We start from the raw sequence: 17,597 nt of genomic DNA, 5'->3' as shown, positions 1-17,597 counted from the left end.
ATCTCATCCTGGGAAGGCACTCAGGAAGGACGTGAACGCTTACACAATACATATTGCCAGTTATCCAAAGAGCCAGTTTGGTGTAGTGGTTAAGTGTGCGGACTCTTATCTGGGAGAACTGGGTTTGATTCCCCCCTCCTCCACTTGCAGCTGCTGGAATGGCCTTGGGTCAGCCATAGCTTCTGCAGATGTCCTTGAAAGGGCAGCTGCTGTGAGAGCCCTCTCAGCCCCACCCACCTCATAGGGTGTCTGTTGTGGGGGGAGAGGATATAGGAGATTGTAAGCCACTCTGAGTCTCTGCTTCAGGGAGAAGGCGGGGTATAAATCTGCAGTCTTCTTCTTCTGCTTCTAAATGGTTCTTTTAAAATGCTTTGTTTTCAATATGGAATAATTAAACATTCTTAAGTGCAAATAGCTCTGTCCTGGATGGTCTTTCCTGGTCTTGGCAGATCTCAGAAGATAAGCAGGTCAACTCTAGTTAGGGTTGCCAGGACGGTGTTGGAAAATACCTGGAGACTTTGGGGGTGGATCTGGAAGAGGGTGGGGTTTGGGGAGGGGAGGAGCCTCAGCACGCTACAATGCCATAGAATCCTTTTCAAAACAGCCATTTTCTCCAGGGAAGCTGGAGATCAGTTGTTAATGCAGGAGATCTTCTGGCCCCTTCTGGAGGCTGGCATCCTAACCCCAGTTAGTACTTGGGTGGGAAACCACCATAGAGGTCCAGGGTTGCTGTGCAGAAGCTGGCAATGACAAACCACTTCTGTTCATCTCTTGCCTTGAAAATCCTATGGGGCCACCATAAGTTGGCTGCGACTTGATGGAACTTCCCAGCAAGAACAGAAGAAAAACATGGTCAGAGGCTTAGTGAGGGCAGCAAGCCAGGCAGAGAGACATTGCTGCAACATCTCATTGGCTTTGTGCCACCTAACACAGTAAACTGCATTCAGTCATTGGATAGTGCTTGTGGGGGCAGAGACTGTTAAGACCATGTGACTGACTCTTGCTGCTTGGATTTTTTTTATCTCCTTGGATTCCCCCCCCCCCCCTTCACTCTGCTGTCTGTCTGCATAGGGAGAACACTGAATAATTTCTGCATTGGTACCCTTAAAGAGGAGTGTGAGAAGAGCAGAGAAATGTATGTGATAATTTAAATAATTGGGCAGCATCTACCACAGAGCTGCACTGTGAGTTTCACAGATGTGGCTATTCGTGTACCTCAGTAGTTCTTAACGGTGTTGACTAATAGCCATGAAGCAAGGAAATGCATTTCCGTAACTAAAGATGACATGTGCTGTGGGGAGTAAGGGAGCAGGTCCAGGAATGTTTGTGCAAACAAGAGGACTTCATTAGTTTAATTAGTACTGGAGCTCGTCCAGTACTGGAATGAGAGGCTGTGCAGAAAATTAGTTCTCAGAAGCCCAGGGATTTGCACCATGGCTGGAATAGCACCACTGCAAACAGCTAGCAAGGCGCTCTTGGATCTCAGTGCAGCTGCTGCTACTTCCAACAATACACAGCCAAGATTTGGAAGGGACCTCCAGGGTCATCTAGTCCAACCTCCTGCACTATGCTGGAAATTCACAAGTACCTTCCCCTCTACATATACACCCAGTGACCCCTGCTTCAAGCTCAGAAGATGAAGGAAAAGAGGCAATTTACTTCATTTATACCCTGCTTCCCCACCGCCATCATATGGGGATCCAAAATGGCTTCCCTTTTTCACTTCTCCAGTTTTATCCTCACCCCAGCCTGGTGAGGTAGGTCAGGCTGATGAGAGTGCATGACTGCCCCAAAATCAGCCAGCAAGCTTCCATGGCAGAATGGGGATTCGAACCTGGGTCTCCTCGAGGGTAATCCAACCCTCTAACTACCACACTACACTGGCTCTCAGTGCATTTTCTTCCTTCACAGTCCATTTTGGCAGAGCTTATAGTAGCAGGAATCCCCACTACAAAATCTGTGTGCCTTAAGTCACCTTCACCAATTTAGATGTATGCTCTGTGCGCCCTGACTTGGATAGCCCAGGCAAGCTTGATCTCGTCAGATCTCGGAAGCTAAGCAAGGCCGGCAACCCTGACAAGTACTTGGATGGGAGGCCACCAAGAAATACCAGGCCAGGACGCAAAAGCAGGCAGTAGCAAATCACCTTTCTGAATGTCCAAACCCACCTAAGGGTTGCCAGAAGTCAACCATGACTTGCAGGTGCACAAACACACACACACAAACAATTTTTTAAAAGAGATGTTTGCTCTGTATTAGTTTAAAAATGTAAGATTCCAACAGAAAACAATATAAAACATGGACTTCATCCACATGTGTACAAATATATTTAAATCTGCCTTTGTCTGGAAACTCTGACCAATTCCCCTTGCCCCAGTCTCACGTGCCTCTTCTCTATGGGGCTTCCGTCTGATTTTGCACAAGCTGCCGCGGGGCTGCAACTCGCTCCGCCTCTTTACTGCAGCAAGCAGGATCCTCTGAAAACTAGTTTCTGCTTGCCGCAGGAAAGAGGCAAAGCGAGTTGCAGCCCCGAAGAAACTTCACACGGAAGCCCCACGGAGAAGAAGAGTGCAAGATTGGGACAAGACTAGTGGGGAATCTGTCTCTGCTTGAAACGGGGTTTTCAGGTTAACAGGTCAGTTTAAAGACTCTAGGATCTGGGGAAACTGGGGTTCAATCCCCACTCTGCCACTGAAACGTGCAGTGTTACCTTGGGCCACTAACATATTTCCTGCCTAATCTACCACCAAGTATTGTTGTGAGGATAAAATGAGGGAGAGGAGAACCATGTAAGCTACTTTGGGGGTCCCCACTGGAGAGAAAGGCAAGGTAGTATAACTAAAATGAACAAATACATAAATAGATGCATGCACACATGTGTCTCACAGCTGTTCATCCTGGGTTGGATCCTACCAGCTTTTCTGCTGGTGCAAGAAAGAAGAGGAGTGATCTTCTTCAATGCCTCTCCTTGCTACATAGCTGTCCCCCATTTGGCTTTTTGTCCCCAGAGGTCTCACAGGCCCTCAGGTGCGGTCTGCCTGAGATTTTTATTTAAAAATATATATTTTTGAGCTTGAATTCAAATGGGTAGCAATGTTAGTCTGAAGCAACAGAACAATGAAGTTTTATTCTGGTGCCACTGGACTCAAATTTTGTTCTATATTTTTGAGCGCCTGAAGTTTAATTCCACTACAATTACATAACGAAACTGAGGCGTTGTGAAGAATTATGGACAAAAAGAAAACCATAATTGAAAGTATAATTGTTCTTGAATAATGTAATGCATTCTGTGTTAGACAGATCTTTTTCTTTAGTAACCCGACATGTTTCCCGCTGATTTTCAGGGCATGACATGTACTTTGAAGGGCTGAACTTTTGAATAATGAGTTAATTTGAGTTAGGTTCAGATCTCATGGAAAACATTTTAAAAATTAACCTTACTTAACTCATTATTCTGTAGCACATCTCTTTGAAGATGGAGAAATAGGTAAAATAGCTCAGAGCCTCTATCCATAATGTAAAACAGGAGTCAGAACTGAGATGTGTCCTGGCTGAATACACCCCACAATTCTCGAGAATAGTTCAGTCTGTTAAATACCAGTATTATCACTACCACTTGGCCTGTAACTAAAGTTGCCAACTCTGGGTTGGGAAATTCCTAGGGTTCCCATCCTCCCACTGTGAGTGGGGTTTCCCTGATTTTGGGGCCTCCAACCTGCTGGCACACAACTGTCCAGCAGGGGGAGCCCCCCAAAGAGCTCCATCAGCGCCCAACGGCCCTGGTTTGATGTCACCAGAAGTGACATCATTGCACGGGACATGTCATGCGACGATGTTCTAGCATTTGGGTAAAAAAAAAAAAAAAACCTCTATGGCACCAGAGTGTTTAACCCAAATACTAGGGCATCTCTGCTTGACGTGCCCAGCACAAGGACATCACTTTCAGGTGACATCGTTGTGCTGTTTGCACTTTGTGTGTGAGAGAGGAACCCACCCACCCCACTGGCTGCCAGGTGAGAACTGGCAACCCTAGACATTCCTGAAGATTTGGTGGCGGAGCTTGGGGAGAGTGGGGTTTGGGGAGGGACTTCAATGGGAGTCTACTCTCAAGGCAGCCATTTTCTTCTACATGGGGACTGAGTGCTGTAGTCTGGGAATCAATGGTAATTCTGGGGCAATCTCCAAGCCCCACCCAGAGGCCATCAACCCCATGACAGTAACTGTGCCCTTATGTTTGATTTAAGTTGATTAAAATGTTTTGTTAGACGGCTTTGGTTATACTGCTTTTTTTAAAAAATCCATATGCTTATATTTCACCATTAGAACGAAGTTTGAGTTCAGTGGCACCTTTAAAACCTCTATTTTCTCCATTGGCTGAGGCTCCTCCACTGGGGAGGAAGGGGGGGAAGCAGAACTTGCTTTGCCAGGCTCTCTCAATAGCACAGCAGAGCTACTGAGCCAAGCTTCTCTTCTTTCTACTGGCTGAGGCTCCTTCCCCTCCTAGACCCCTGGAAAAGGAAGGAAAGAGTCAGAGGTTCCTTTGCCCAGTTCCCTGGATCGCATGGGAGAGATACAAAGAAAGCACCTTTAAAATCAATGAGTGCTAATGTTTTAAGCGGGGGGGGGGGGCGCTGATGGACCTCCTGATGGCACCTGTTTTTTTTGGCCACTGTGTGACACAGAGTGTTGGACTGGATGGGCCATTGGCCTGATCCAACATGGCTTCTCTTAAGTTCTTATGTTCTCTTAATCTTGGGTGCCCCTGTTTTAGTAATTGAAATGTGCAGAGTTGCCCTCAGATAACCCTCTGAAGCTCAAGGATCTTGCACAAGAACAAAACAAGCAGCTATGTCTTTCACTTTTGGGGGGAGGGAGGGATTGGCCCAGATTCTGTTTTAAGTTCTCCCCCCCCCCCAAAAAAAAACTGAAAGGTCAGAAATGTTGTTCCGCAGTAACTACAGTATCTTCCTCGCTGAGAACTAAACTACACGCCTACATATGAAAATTCTCAATGCTTAATTATCAAATAGATTTTAGCTACTAGGGAATTAGTCACAACTTTTTAATGGATACTTTCAAACTAATTAGCGGATACATTAGTGAAAACAGCAATCGCTGGGCAAACAACAGGAAGGAAGGGGATTAACTGCCTTATGAGTTATTTAACCAGCCCTGCTTCCCCTAGATGCCCATCCATTTTGCTTATATGGGCTTCTAACCGCGACCTGGCATTGTTCTGACCCTGTGTTCTCTGGGAGATCAAAGCCTTGGCACAAGATAAAATGGGACTAGGAGTCCAACCTGGCATGCCAGGACATGGCAAACTCTGCAGTCTTGTTCTTCCAGTTTGTTATAACCATGCTGGTGAGTGCTGATGTTGGTGGGTGTCACTGTCATTTTATATATTTGTAAGACTTCTTTTATTAAAATTAAAAAATGGGGAGGGGCTATGGCTCACTGGTAGAGCATCTGCTTTGCATTCAGAAGGTCCCAGGTTCAATCCCCAATGGAAAAGGTGGTAGATCTGCCTGAGACACACACCAGCTATTGCTAGGTTTGCCAGGCAGTGGTGGTAGGGGCAGTGTCCTAGGAGAATTTTTTTAAACGTGTCAGCTATTAACCAGAAGTTCTGCCTATAGAGTTCTGGGCAATTCCTAGAGTTACTTAGAAGTGACAAGAGTAGTTCTAGCAATTGCCAGAAACCATAGAGTTTTTGGTAATTGTTATAGATTATCATAATCCATAAAAATTACCAAAAACTCTATGGTAATCTTACCCTAGACTAATATTACCATAGAGTTTTCTGGCAACTAACCCCCCCCCACCATGTAATGCTTGAGGAAGTCTGTTTTAATGTATCTAAAGAAGTGTACAAGCACACAAAAGCTTATACCCAGAATTTAACTTTGTTGGTCTTAAAGGTGCTACTGGACTCAAACTTTGTTCTCTGGAATTTCTAGCAATTGCTAAAGCTAGTCTTGTCACTTCCAGATAGCTCTAGGAATTTTCAGGAACTCTATGATCAGAACTTTCTGTAAGTAGATGTGGCTTTTATCTTTTCTCCCCAGGATGATTGCACCTTTCCCATTGACCCCAGTTTTCACCTCCGATCAACTAAGTATCAGCGGGCAAGGGCTGCAGTTAGCTGCAGGTTTCCTGCCAAAACAAGTCAAATGGGACCCCTGGGTGTTGTCAATCAGAGTAGACCAGGGGTGGAATTCTAGCAGGAGCTCCTTTGCATGTTAGGCTACACACCCTGAGGTAGCCAATCCTCTAAGAGCTTACAGGGCTCTTTTTTGTAAGCTCTTGGAGGATTGGCTACATCAGGGGTGTGTGACCTAATATGCAAAGGAGCTCCTGCTAGAATTCCACCCCTGGAGTAGACAATAACAATACTGGCCTTGATGGGCAAGAGGTCTTCGTCGGTGGTCCAGTTGATGTTACAGTGAACGCACACACCTCCTGAATATTTATGGTTACATCTGTTTTATGGATGCCAGACCCCCTGGTGGGGGCAGGGCTTCCCAGCTGCCAGGCCCCACCTCTCTACTACCAGTCAGATGACCAGCAGTGGGAATTACACCCCCCCACACACACACACACACAACAAGAGAGGAACAACTGACATTACAACGACGTGCCTATGTGATTTCAACATGACATGGAAGTGACACATCAGGGACATGACATGGAAGTGACACATCAGGGACACTGAGGCAATGCTCTAGTTTTTGATCAAAAAGTCTATGGTAGAAGCTAATTCTCCCATAGAGCTTATGCCCAAAAACCAGAGAGTCACCCCGATGTCCCTGCTGTGCCTAGCCTATGTCACTTCTGGATTACATTGAAGTCACGTGGGCATGTCATTAAAACATGCAATGAAATGAGGGTTGCCAGGTCTGTGTTGGAAAATACCTGGAGACTTTGGGAGTGGCTCCAGGATAGGACAGGGTTTAGGGAGGCGAGGGGCCTCAATGATACAATGCCATAGAATACACCCTTCAAAGCAGGCATTTTCTCCAGGGGAGGTGATCTCTGGAGATGGCATTTTGTCATATCAGAAATACTACCTGCTTCAGCCAGAGTTACTAGCTTCAGTGCTATGTACAAAAGCTTCAGTGCTATGTACTTAGACCTTGAGGGTTCCTTCCTCCAGCCTTTCTGTCAGACATGAGTTTGCAACTGAGTTCCTGAGAACACTCAGAGTGTGGTCCCAATGACTGCAATATTGGGGCAAATTTCTGGGTGGAGTACATTTCCCCGCGGTAGTCTTCAAAGTGAACAGAATTTCAATTTGCATGCACAAATTCACTGGAAGTTACACTGAAACATGGGATATGAAGTGTTTATGCAATTTAATATCACCAAAGAGATGGACTACACGTGATGATTTAGGCATCCTCAAAGGAGAGATTCCAAGCAAACGTTTAGGCACTGATGTGAAAAGCAGTTCTGTGAGATAAACAGATGGGATTAGACAGTCTCATTTGGCAAAGAACAGGATTTGAAAGCAAATCAAATAAAAATATGAATATTATGGGTACTTTGAAAGCATGCAACACACACACAGAATGCATAGAGGGTATTTTCACACATGCTAAATAATGCTGTTTCAAACAATTTCAGTGACCATTTGCAAGTGGATTTTGATATTTCACTAGGCTTGTCAATCCCCAGGTCCCAGCGGGGGTTCTTCTGCTTTCCCAGACTCCTTCCCGCTCCCAGTCAGCTGGCTGGTGGGGGGAAGCCCCGCCCCCAGAGGACCATATGCCTTTCTACCTCCGGAGGCTTCAGTCTCGGATTGAAAGGCTTCCTCTTGGGATGGGGTGTCTGTGTTGCTGTGAAGAAGTTGGCAGCAACTCGTGAGTAGAGAGGCCAATCCCTCACTTCAGAGTTGCCAGAAATGGGGTGTGGGGGGGGGAGGGAAAGGGGAGGGAAACGTCTGCTGAGCACTTCATTATTCCCTATGTGGAGATCGATTCTCATAAGGTATAATGGGGAATTGATCTGGAGGTTTCGGGGGCTCTGGGGGAGCTGTTTTTTGAGTTAGAGGCACCAACTTTTCAGTATAGTATCTAGTGCCTCTCCCCAAAGTACTCCCCAAGTTTCCAAACAATAGGACGAGGGGGTCCAATTCTATGAGCCCCAAAAGAAAGTGCCCCTATCCTTCATTATTTCCTATGGAAGGAAGACATTTTAAAAGGTGTGCTGTCCCTTTAAATGTGATGGCCAGAACTCTCTTGGAGTTCAATTATGCTTGTCACACCCTTGTTCCTGGCTCCACCCCCAATGTCTCCTGGCTTCACCCCCAAAGTCTCCCGGCTCCACCCCCAAAGTCCCCAGATATTTCTTGAATTGGACTTGGCAACCCTATATTTCACACAGTAAAATCCAGTTGCACAGTGCATTGAACTTGCATTATTCAGTGTGGGTGGAAGTGTCCACAGTAATACAGTTACCTAAATTGAGTGGAACGAAAATGTTCCATATGGAAGCCTTAAAATGACCTATGGAATACATATTGCACCCCAAAGGTGATATTTCTGTGGCCTTGTGTTTATACCTACAATAGTTCTAGTTGCAGGGCTATCTCTGACACAGAAATCCAATGAAAAGGAAAACTGCAATGCCGAATATCCAGGGGCAGAAAAGGAGGTGAGCGGCGGTGTTTCTCTCGAAGGTCTTGTTCAGCAGATGGGATAGCTTGAGGGTCAAAACTCTAAGAGGCCTGAAAAATGAGCTGTGAATTCTTGCTACAACTGTGGCTTATGTGATGTCAAGAAAAATTAATCACAAGCTTGTGCTGAAATGGTAGAGCCCCTTATCTTGGGCAGAATAATATTCCCAGGAAGCGCGAGGGCATGGCCGCTATATAGAATGAAGATAAAAGAACACCATGCATTTTGTGCAAAGGGTGGGGTTTTTTCGGGGGGGGGGGGTGAATTATGTAACAAAGGACATGACAGGTTGCCAAAAGGGACATTTCTGTTATAGTTTAACTGGCTCTCTATTGGTGTTGAATCCAAACTATGTATAAAATATGGCCTGCCCAAAGAGTTGCTTCCATTTTGTTGGGTTGAGGTCATGGCAGTGTGCATCATGATCTGGAGGGACACAGATCCCGCTAAGGTTGCCAGCCTCCAGGTGGGACCTGGAGATCTCCTGCTTTTATAGCTGATCTCCAGCTGACAGAGATCAGCTTCCTTGGAGAAAATGGCTGCTTTGAAGGGTGGACTCTATGGCATTTTACCATGCTAAGGACCCTCCCCTCCCAAAACCCTACCTTCTCCTGGAGCCATCCCCAAAGTCTCCAGGTGTTTTCCAACCCAGACCTGGCAACCCTACCAGGGACTCAGCTACAAATCACAAGTGAATGTGAGCAAGGAAACTTTCACAGGCCAGTTCTCGGGGGCAGAGCAGTCCCAAAAGATGGCAAGTGGAAGGGAGGCAGGCAGAAGCTCAGCTCTTCCATACATTCTGCTTTCCTCCTGAACTCTCTCCTAAAGCCATTCCTCACCCCCAATCCACCTTCCAGACTTGGGTTTTACCTCCCAAACACAGGTGCAGAAACCTGCAGGGCAAAGTGGTTAGGAGCAGGCTGTATGAAGTGGGGAAATTGCAGGCAGAGGGGATTATTAAGATCTCTTTACTTCTCTGTGGCTGCTTCGCCTTTCTAAATCCCTCCATTCCAATGCTGTTGTCCGATGAAGAAAGAAGCTTTCAGGTGGGAGGAGGATTACATTGAATGTGTCGTTGATCCCTAAGGCTCTGGAGAGGCTTTGTGATGGCACAGTGAGTTAACAGAGCGGGTCAAAAGAAGAGTTTCTTTCCTCAGCATTATTTGGCCTACTGAATTTGTAATCTCACTCTGTAGTCATGTGAATGGGGCAAGATGGAAGGTGCAGGCCTCGGATTCAGCAGGAGCTCACAGGAGCACAGCTCCTGAACCTTTCTGAGGGTTCCCCCTCCTCCTCTCCGTCTTGTCCATTGAATAATAGGTGCGTAACAATCCCTGGATAAGCTCCACCACCTATTTTTCTACTAAGCGACCCCTGGGAAGGCATATATTTTCCTCCCTCTGCTCTTTCCCCTCAGTCAGAAGCAGACCATCCATTCAAATGTCCTGATGGGCTACTATCCTTGAGAGCTATCAGCAGAGAGGAGCAAGAAGTGCCTGAGGTATATTTATTGTATATAATGTATGTCTGTAATGGAACAGTCTGCTCCTCCCCTGATATCTGTGTGTTTTAGTTGGTCCTATTGGGTGGAGCTCTTGTTTCAGTTAACAGTTTTGTATGTCAGCTGAAGTTGTTGGGTTGTTGGAGTTGTCTCTTTGCCAGTCAAATCACATGGACCTTTTGTTGGTGTTTATCAGGTTATGGCTATCGATTGGAACAGATTGCATCCGTGTTCACAACCATTCATTCCTGAGATTGAAATTTTGTGATTGCAGGATTTATGCAGATCTTATTGCTGGGTGGTTTGGTCAGTTGTTGCATGCCTGCGCATGAGGAGAACCTCTTCTGCAAAAGAACAGCATTGCACCCTTTAGGGTGTACCTTCCCTGGAGATTGCTCCAAAGTTACACAATTAGGGTGGGTCAGTCTGCGGCACTGCTACCATAAGTGGCACAGAACAGTGGGAAATAATTTTATTTTAATTATTTTATTTACATTATTTATAGTCCACCTTTCTCATAGGGTCTCAAGACGGATTACAGAGAGTGAGCCAGTACAGTCATTAAAAATGGGCACCCGATAGCCAAGGATTCTAGCAGTCTGGAACCACCCGAAAGAACTTAAAGCGCAGCAGAAGTCTTCACATGACACATCAGGTGGTACAGAAAATACATAAATAGGATCCTAGTTATAATTAACTAAACAGTACAGACCACAGTTCTTAATCATTTATCCATGGAAGTTTGCAAAACCATTTTGTGCAGTGAACCCCTATCAGTGGTGGACAGGACCATTAAGTAGGGTTGCCAAGTCCAATTTAAGAAATATCTGGGGACTTTGGGGTGGAGCCAGGAGACTTTGGGGGTGGAGCCAGGAGACATTAGGGGTGGAACCAAGATCAAGGCTGTGATAAGCATAATTGAACTCCAAAGGGACTTCTGGCCATCACACTTAAAGGGATGGCACACCGTTTCAGTGCTTTCCTTCCATAGGAAATAATGAAGGATAGGGGCACCTTTTGGGGGGGCTCATAGAATTGGACCCCCTGGTCCAATCGTTATGAAACTTGGGGGATATTTTGGGGAGAGGCAATAGATGCTGTACTGAAAATTTGGTGCCTCTAACTCAACAAACAGCCCCCCCCCCTAGAGCCCCAGATACCAGTGGATCAATTCTCCATTATTTTCTATGGGAATAAATCTCCATAGGGAATAACAGAGTTCCCAGCAGACATTCCCCTCCCCTCCCCCCGCTTTCTGACGACCCTGAAGCGGGGGGAGGGCCTCCAAACCGGGGGATCCCCTGCCCCCACCTGGGGATTGGCAACTCTACCATTAAGTCACAGCTGACTTATGACGACCCCCTAGGGTTTTCAGAGCAAGAAATGTTCCAAGGTGGTTAGAATATAAAAACATAAGAGAACCCATGTTGGCTCAGGCCAGTGGCCCATCCAGTCTAACACTTCGGGTGTGTTAGAACATAAGAGAAGGCATGTTGGATCAGGCCAGTGACTCATCCAGTCTAACACTATGAGTGCATAAGAACATAAGAGAAGCCATGCTGGATCAGGCCAGTGGCCCATCCAGTCTAACGCTATGGATGTGTTAGAACATAAGAGAAGGCATGTTTGATCAGGCCAGTGACCCATCCAGTCTAATGCTATGGGTGCGTAAGAACATAAGAGAACCCATGTTGGATCAGGCCAGTGACCCATCCAGTCTAACACTTCAGGTGTGTTAGAACATAAGAGAAGCCATGCTGGATCAGGCCAGTGGCCCATCCAGTCTAACACTTCGGGTGTGTTAAAACATAAGAGAAGCCATGCTGGATCAGGCCAGTGGCCCATCCAGTCTAACACTTCGGGTGTGTTAGAACATAAGAGAAGGCATGTTGGATCAGGCCAATGGCCCATCCAATCTAACACTACACTGAATAATGTGTTTTGCAACTGGATTTTTACTGTGTAAGAACAGCAAGAATCCAATTGCGAAATGCATTATATAGTGTAGTGTGAACACACCGTATGTGTCATTTAGTGGCCAAAACCCAGGAGTCCTCAGGAGGTCCACCAGTGAGGTCAGTTTGCCATTGGCTGGCTCTGTGTCACAATCCTGGTATTCCTTGGACATCTCCCATCCAAATACTAGCTTAGCTTCTGAGATCTGCTTAGCTTCTGAAGTCTGATGAGATTGGATAGCCTGGACTATCTGGGTAAGGGGCAAGCCTATTACCTATGCAGAGATGATCTCTCAAGTAGACCAGTTTTCCATAGATATTTGTGGAAGGCCAGGAGAGTGTGAGCTTTCCTGACCTCGTTGGGCAGCACATGACAAAAGCATGAAGCCTAGCTATGGTACACGGTCACACCTTGTCTGCTACATTCTCATCCTTTACCCAAAGATGCCAATGTAGGTGTGCTGTTTTGGTCACCCGCCTCTTTTTCCTATCAGTTTAGTCCAGGACTCTGAACTAGGCACTAGACGTCTTTCTACCTTAACCACAGCTGATCTCCAGCATGAGAAGCAGAAAAGTATACTTTTTTGTGTAAAAGTGTTCAAATGGGTGAATCAGCAGTTCCTTCAGAGAACCCACAAATGTCAACATGTTTTTTTTTTCCTGAGCAAAAATGGGGAGGAATCTGTTTGTTTGTGTTTAAAATTTGGCTAAGAATCCCACCCCCCTCATGCCTCTACATAGCTGCCGGGTGGGGGGGGGGATGCAAAGAAGCTATTAGGGCTTGATTATATGGGAAATAAACCGCTGCCCATTTCGACATGATGTTGTTCTGTTCAGGTTGCAAAATTCTACAAAGGCTGCTCTGCTTCTTTTCCATGTGAAGCAGTTCACTTCTGGAACTGCACCTCTCCTGGTCTTGAGTGCTGTGTTTTTCCGTTTGCTGGGCAGTTCCTGAAAAATTTTCTGCTTGGGTCCAGGCAGTGCCGGCTGGTGGTTGCACAAAAGTTGCAGGGCGGAGTGGGCAGTGGAGGGGGTCAGAAGCAGCCTTGATCAAAAAGCACACTGCCGCCTCTCTGCTTACCATTTACTGAACCAGCGGAGTGCATCTTGGAGAGGACAGGCAACGTGAATCAGTGACTTATAAACCATGTGGGGGGTGGGGAAGAATCTGCCTTAGTGAGAAGCCAGAAACAGCAGAAGAGAAGTCAGTCAAACCCTTTTAGTTCCAAGCAATTGGGATTGCTTTGCAGCACCTTTTAAAGATAACAAAATTAGAAGTTCTTTTCAGGAGAAGCAGAGGCCCAACATCTTGTTGGGCGTAAGGATACGAAAGCCTTTAAATTCCACGGTGGTCTTTGACTGGCTTGTGCTCAGATCTGCTTCATACACTGTTGATCTTGAAAGGAGTGCAGAGTTGGTGTTGATTTGAGCTGTACTGAAAGACCATCGTTCTAAACAAAGCTGTTCCTGGCCAGTGGTCCATCCAGTCCAACGCTCTATGTCACACAGCAGCCGAAACCCAGGTGCCGGAAGTTGCAGAGCGTATTCTAGGAGCTGAACCCCACCAGCTAGAGACTTAGTCTGGATCCATTCAAGGCTTTGGGGAGAAAACTGTCACCAAGCAATAGATTATTTAAAACTCTCCCTACATCATGGAAGAGAAGCTATGGGCAGCATTTCTTCAGTCCCACAAACACAAATCTAAGGCCATTTCCCCTCCTAACTGTCATTTCTCAGATACCATGAGAAGGTAAGAATATATGAACATAAGAGAAGCCATGTTGGATCAGGCCAATGGCCCATCCAGTCCAGCACTTTGTGTCATAGAGTGGCCAAAAAAACCAGGCGCCATCAGGACGTCTATCAGTGGGGCCAGGACACTAGAGGCCCTCCCACTGTGCCCACCCCCAGGTAGGTAGGTGGGTTTTGTCCTGCCCCCTTCACTGTGTATTATGCTGGGATTTCGTTCCCTGTCTATCCTCTGAGCCTCTAATCTGGGCTGCAGCTTTCCAATCCAGTGTAGCAGCAGTTGTCTTTGAGAAACTCAGGCTTGCATGCCCAGCCAAATAGTGCAGAAGAGGACCTTCTTATAGGTGGCTCAAGTTCCCCCTCACTCCAGCCAGTTTGGTGTAGTGGTTAAGTGTGCAGACTCTTATCTGGGAGAAAAAAAGGGTCCAGGCAAATAGGCATGAAAAACCTCAGCTTGAGGCCCTGGAGAGCCACTACCAGTCTGAGTAGACAATACTGACTTTGATGGACCAAAGGTCTGTTTCAGTAGAAGGCAGCTTCATATGTTCATATATGTTAACCGGGTTTGATTCCTCACACCTCCACTTGCGCTTGCTGGGATGGCCTTGGGTCAGCCATAGCTCTGGCAGAGGTTGTCCTTGAAAGGGCAGCTGCTGTGAGAGCCCTCTCAGCCCCACCCACCTCACAGGGTGTCTATTGTGGGGGAGGAAGGTAAAGGAGATTGTGAGCTGCTCTGAGACTCTGAGATTCGGAGTGGAGGGTGGGAGATAAATCCAATATCATCATCTTCTTTTTATCTTCTTCACAGGCAGCTTTGCTACAGCTGATTGGGCATGGCTGCTTATTTATTTGTTTCCTTTATTTGTATCGCACCTTTCTCCCCAATGGGGACTGGAAGTATACTCACAACAACCCTGTGGGATTAGTTAGACCAGGCCTCGGATTCAGCATAACCTTTCTAAGGGTTCCCCCTCCTCCTCCCCACCTTGTCCATTGAATAGTAGGTGCAGCTGCATAACAATCCCTGATGAGCTCCACCACCTATTTTTCTACAAAATGATTCCTGGGTTAGACTGAGAGTTCATGACTGGCCCAAGGTCACCCAGTAAGCTTCTATGGCAGAGTGGGGGTGTTGGTGCAGGATGAAGAGTTGGTTTTTATACCCCACTTTTCTTTTCTCTAAGGAATCTCAAAGAGATTAACGATCGCCTTCCCTTCCTCTCCTCTCCTTGTGAGGTAGGTGGGACTGAAAGAGTTTTGAGGGACCTATATCTTGCTGAAGATCACCCAGTTGGCTTCATGTGGAGGAGGAGTGGGGACTTCAACCCTGCTTTCCAGATTAGAGTCCACCACTCTTAACCACTATACTATCCTGGCTCTCCAAGGAGAGGTGAGATAAGAGAGAGAGATTCATGGTCTGTCAGTGGCTACTAACCATGGTGACTGAGGGGAACTTCCACATTCAGAGGCACTAAGCCTGAAGGCAACATCAGGGGAAGGCCTTTGCCCTGTTGTTGGCCCTCTAGAGGAACTGCTTGGCCACTGTGTGATACAGGATGCTAGACTAGATGGACCATTGGTCTGATCCGGGGGGGGCTCTTCTTATGAGTCCTTTGGTGGCAAACACAGCTAATCTCCTCTTTCACCTCTGCTGAGAGTACACAGAAGCAGCTGTCATTTGGAATCAGCACTAGCAGATGTTCCTGGCAGAGTTGTGAAACAGGCGATCAGGATACTTAATGGGTTAGAAAATGTAGATGCACCGTCTCCAGACACCCCAGGTGAAAACCAGCGCCTTAAAAGTGTGTTCCTATTCTTTTGTAGGAGGAGACAGAGAGCGGATGACAGCCAATCATGAGACGTACCTTCTTATGGCCAGCACTCAGAATGACATGGAGGACTGGGTGAAATCTATCCGCAGGGTTATATGGGCTCCTTTTGGAGGAGGTGAGTATCCTTGTGAAAAGTGTGGGAAGAGAGAGGTACTTTCTAAAAAAAATCTTATACCTGTAGCTTATATTGTTCTGTCAGATAGCTCACGGATAGTTTGGCAATGAAATGGAGAAATTAACTTCACTGAATTCAGAAAGGTGTAAATTCTGGTCAGAATAGCCCTGTAAGCCACTCGATGGTATCGTTAGCATGGCCTGCCTAATATGTTTTGAAGCTAACTTTCCAAACATATATTTCACTGCCAGCCAGAACCCCACCCCACACCCCCATTTGCATGTAATATATTTTACCATCCCGGATTGCTGGTTGCACACAGTATCTTCTGTCTAAAATTGCAGGTATTTTGTACAAACTTGTACAGTAAAGTTACAAAATTCATTTCACAACTAGTAAAGTTGTCAGATTCATTTTGATGCAGGGGAGATTCCACACCTTCAGAAGCAATGGCCTCCTGGAGTTATTAGAGAGTGTTGCCAACCTCTAAGTGGTGGCTAGAGATCTCCCAGAATTAAAACTGATTTCCAGGCTACAGAGATGAGTTTCCCTGGAGAAAATGGCTCCTTTCGAAGGTGGACCACATGGCTTTATACTCCACTGAGGTCCCTCCCTTGCCCTAAATATGCTCCACCTCCAAAACCTCTAGGAATTTTCCATACCAGAGCTGGCAACCCAAAGCTGCTTGCTCCACTGAAATAAAGAGGAAATGTTCATGTTCAAGTCTCTGTGGACATCTCTTGAGAGAGAGTTACGATCTCTGCTGCCTCCTCTCCACTTCCTTCCTATGTGATCTAGGAAGGAAGTGGGGAGGAGGCAGCGGCAGCAGTGGTGGTAGCAGTAGCAGCTTGCTTGTCTAGCAGCTCGCTTGTCCTTCCCACTGCCGCTGCCCCCATGCTGATCATGAGCACGCCTGAGGGCCAGCATAGGAGACGCTGGCCTCTGGCGCAGTTTTACCTGTTGATCAGCTGATAGGTGGGCAGGGAGGCCTTTAAAGAGCCTGGGAGCACAACGCTTCACTGCCCATTCCTGGACATTAAAATTTTAAGGAAGGAAGGGAGGAGGAGGAGGCACCGCAGAGAGGGGCAGGGGGGGCAGCAACAGGCACAGGGGCTGCCTAGGGCGCCAGGCCTCCAAGTGGGACCTGGGGATCTCCTGGAATTACTGCTCATCTTCAAACTACAGAGGTCAGTTCACCTGGAGAAAATGGATGCTTTGGAGGGTGGACTCTATGGGATTGTAACCCACTGAGGCTTCTGTTCTCCCTAGGCTCCATCCCCAAATCTTCAGAAATTTCCTAACCTGGATTTGGCAACACTATTCTCCATTCCACACCAGTGACCAGGGAGGATCTGGCAACTCTAGCCAGGTAGGGTTGCTAATTTCCAGTTGGAGGCAGGAGATCCCCTGGTTTGGAGACACCCCCTCCCACACACACACTTCAGGGTTAGCAGAAAGCGGGAGTGGGGGGAATGTCTGCTGGGCAGTCATTATACCCACGGAGAGGATCCTATGAATTTAGGGGGAGGTATTTGTGAGTTTCCTGCATTGTGCAGGGGGTTGGACTAAATGACCCTGGTTTCTATTATTCTTTGAGATGGTCACCATAGGGTATAATGGAGAATCAATCCATGGGTATCTGGGGGAGCTGTTTTTTAGGTAGAGGCACAGCATAACATCTGGTGTCTCGCCTCAAAACACCTGCCAAGTTTCAAAAAGATCAGACCGGGGGTCCCATTCTATGACTCCCAAAAGAAGGTGCCCCTA

The 17,597-nt window shown here is 46.7% G+C and overlaps 1 protein-coding gene across 4 annotated transcripts in view; it reads left to right on the top strand.

Annotated features, from left to right (window-relative positions):
- The window catches only part of ARHGAP24 (Rho GTPase activating protein 24), a 505,935-nt gene that overhangs the window by 401,214 nt on the left and 87,124 nt on the right, over nucleotides 1–17,597 (top strand). For all 4 annotated transcript variants that reach the window (XM_060247095.1, XM_060247094.1, XM_060247097.1 and 1 more), the window contains one exon: nucleotides 15,708–15,830. In XM_060247095.1, coding sequence (XP_060103078.1) covers nucleotides 15,708–15,830 — 123 coding nt within the window. The remainder of the gene's footprint in view (nucleotides 1–15,707; nucleotides 15,831–17,597) is intronic.

This window comes from Heteronotia binoei, chromosome 9, assembly GCF_032191835.1.
Source record: "Heteronotia binoei isolate CCM8104 ecotype False Entrance Well chromosome 9, APGP_CSIRO_Hbin_v1, whole genome shotgun sequence".
NCBI classification, from domain to species: Eukaryota; Metazoa; Chordata; class Lepidosauria; order Squamata; family Gekkonidae; genus Heteronotia; species Heteronotia binoei.
Note: the sequence above shows the minus strand (reverse complement) of the source record. Positions and strands in the feature narration are given on the sequence as shown.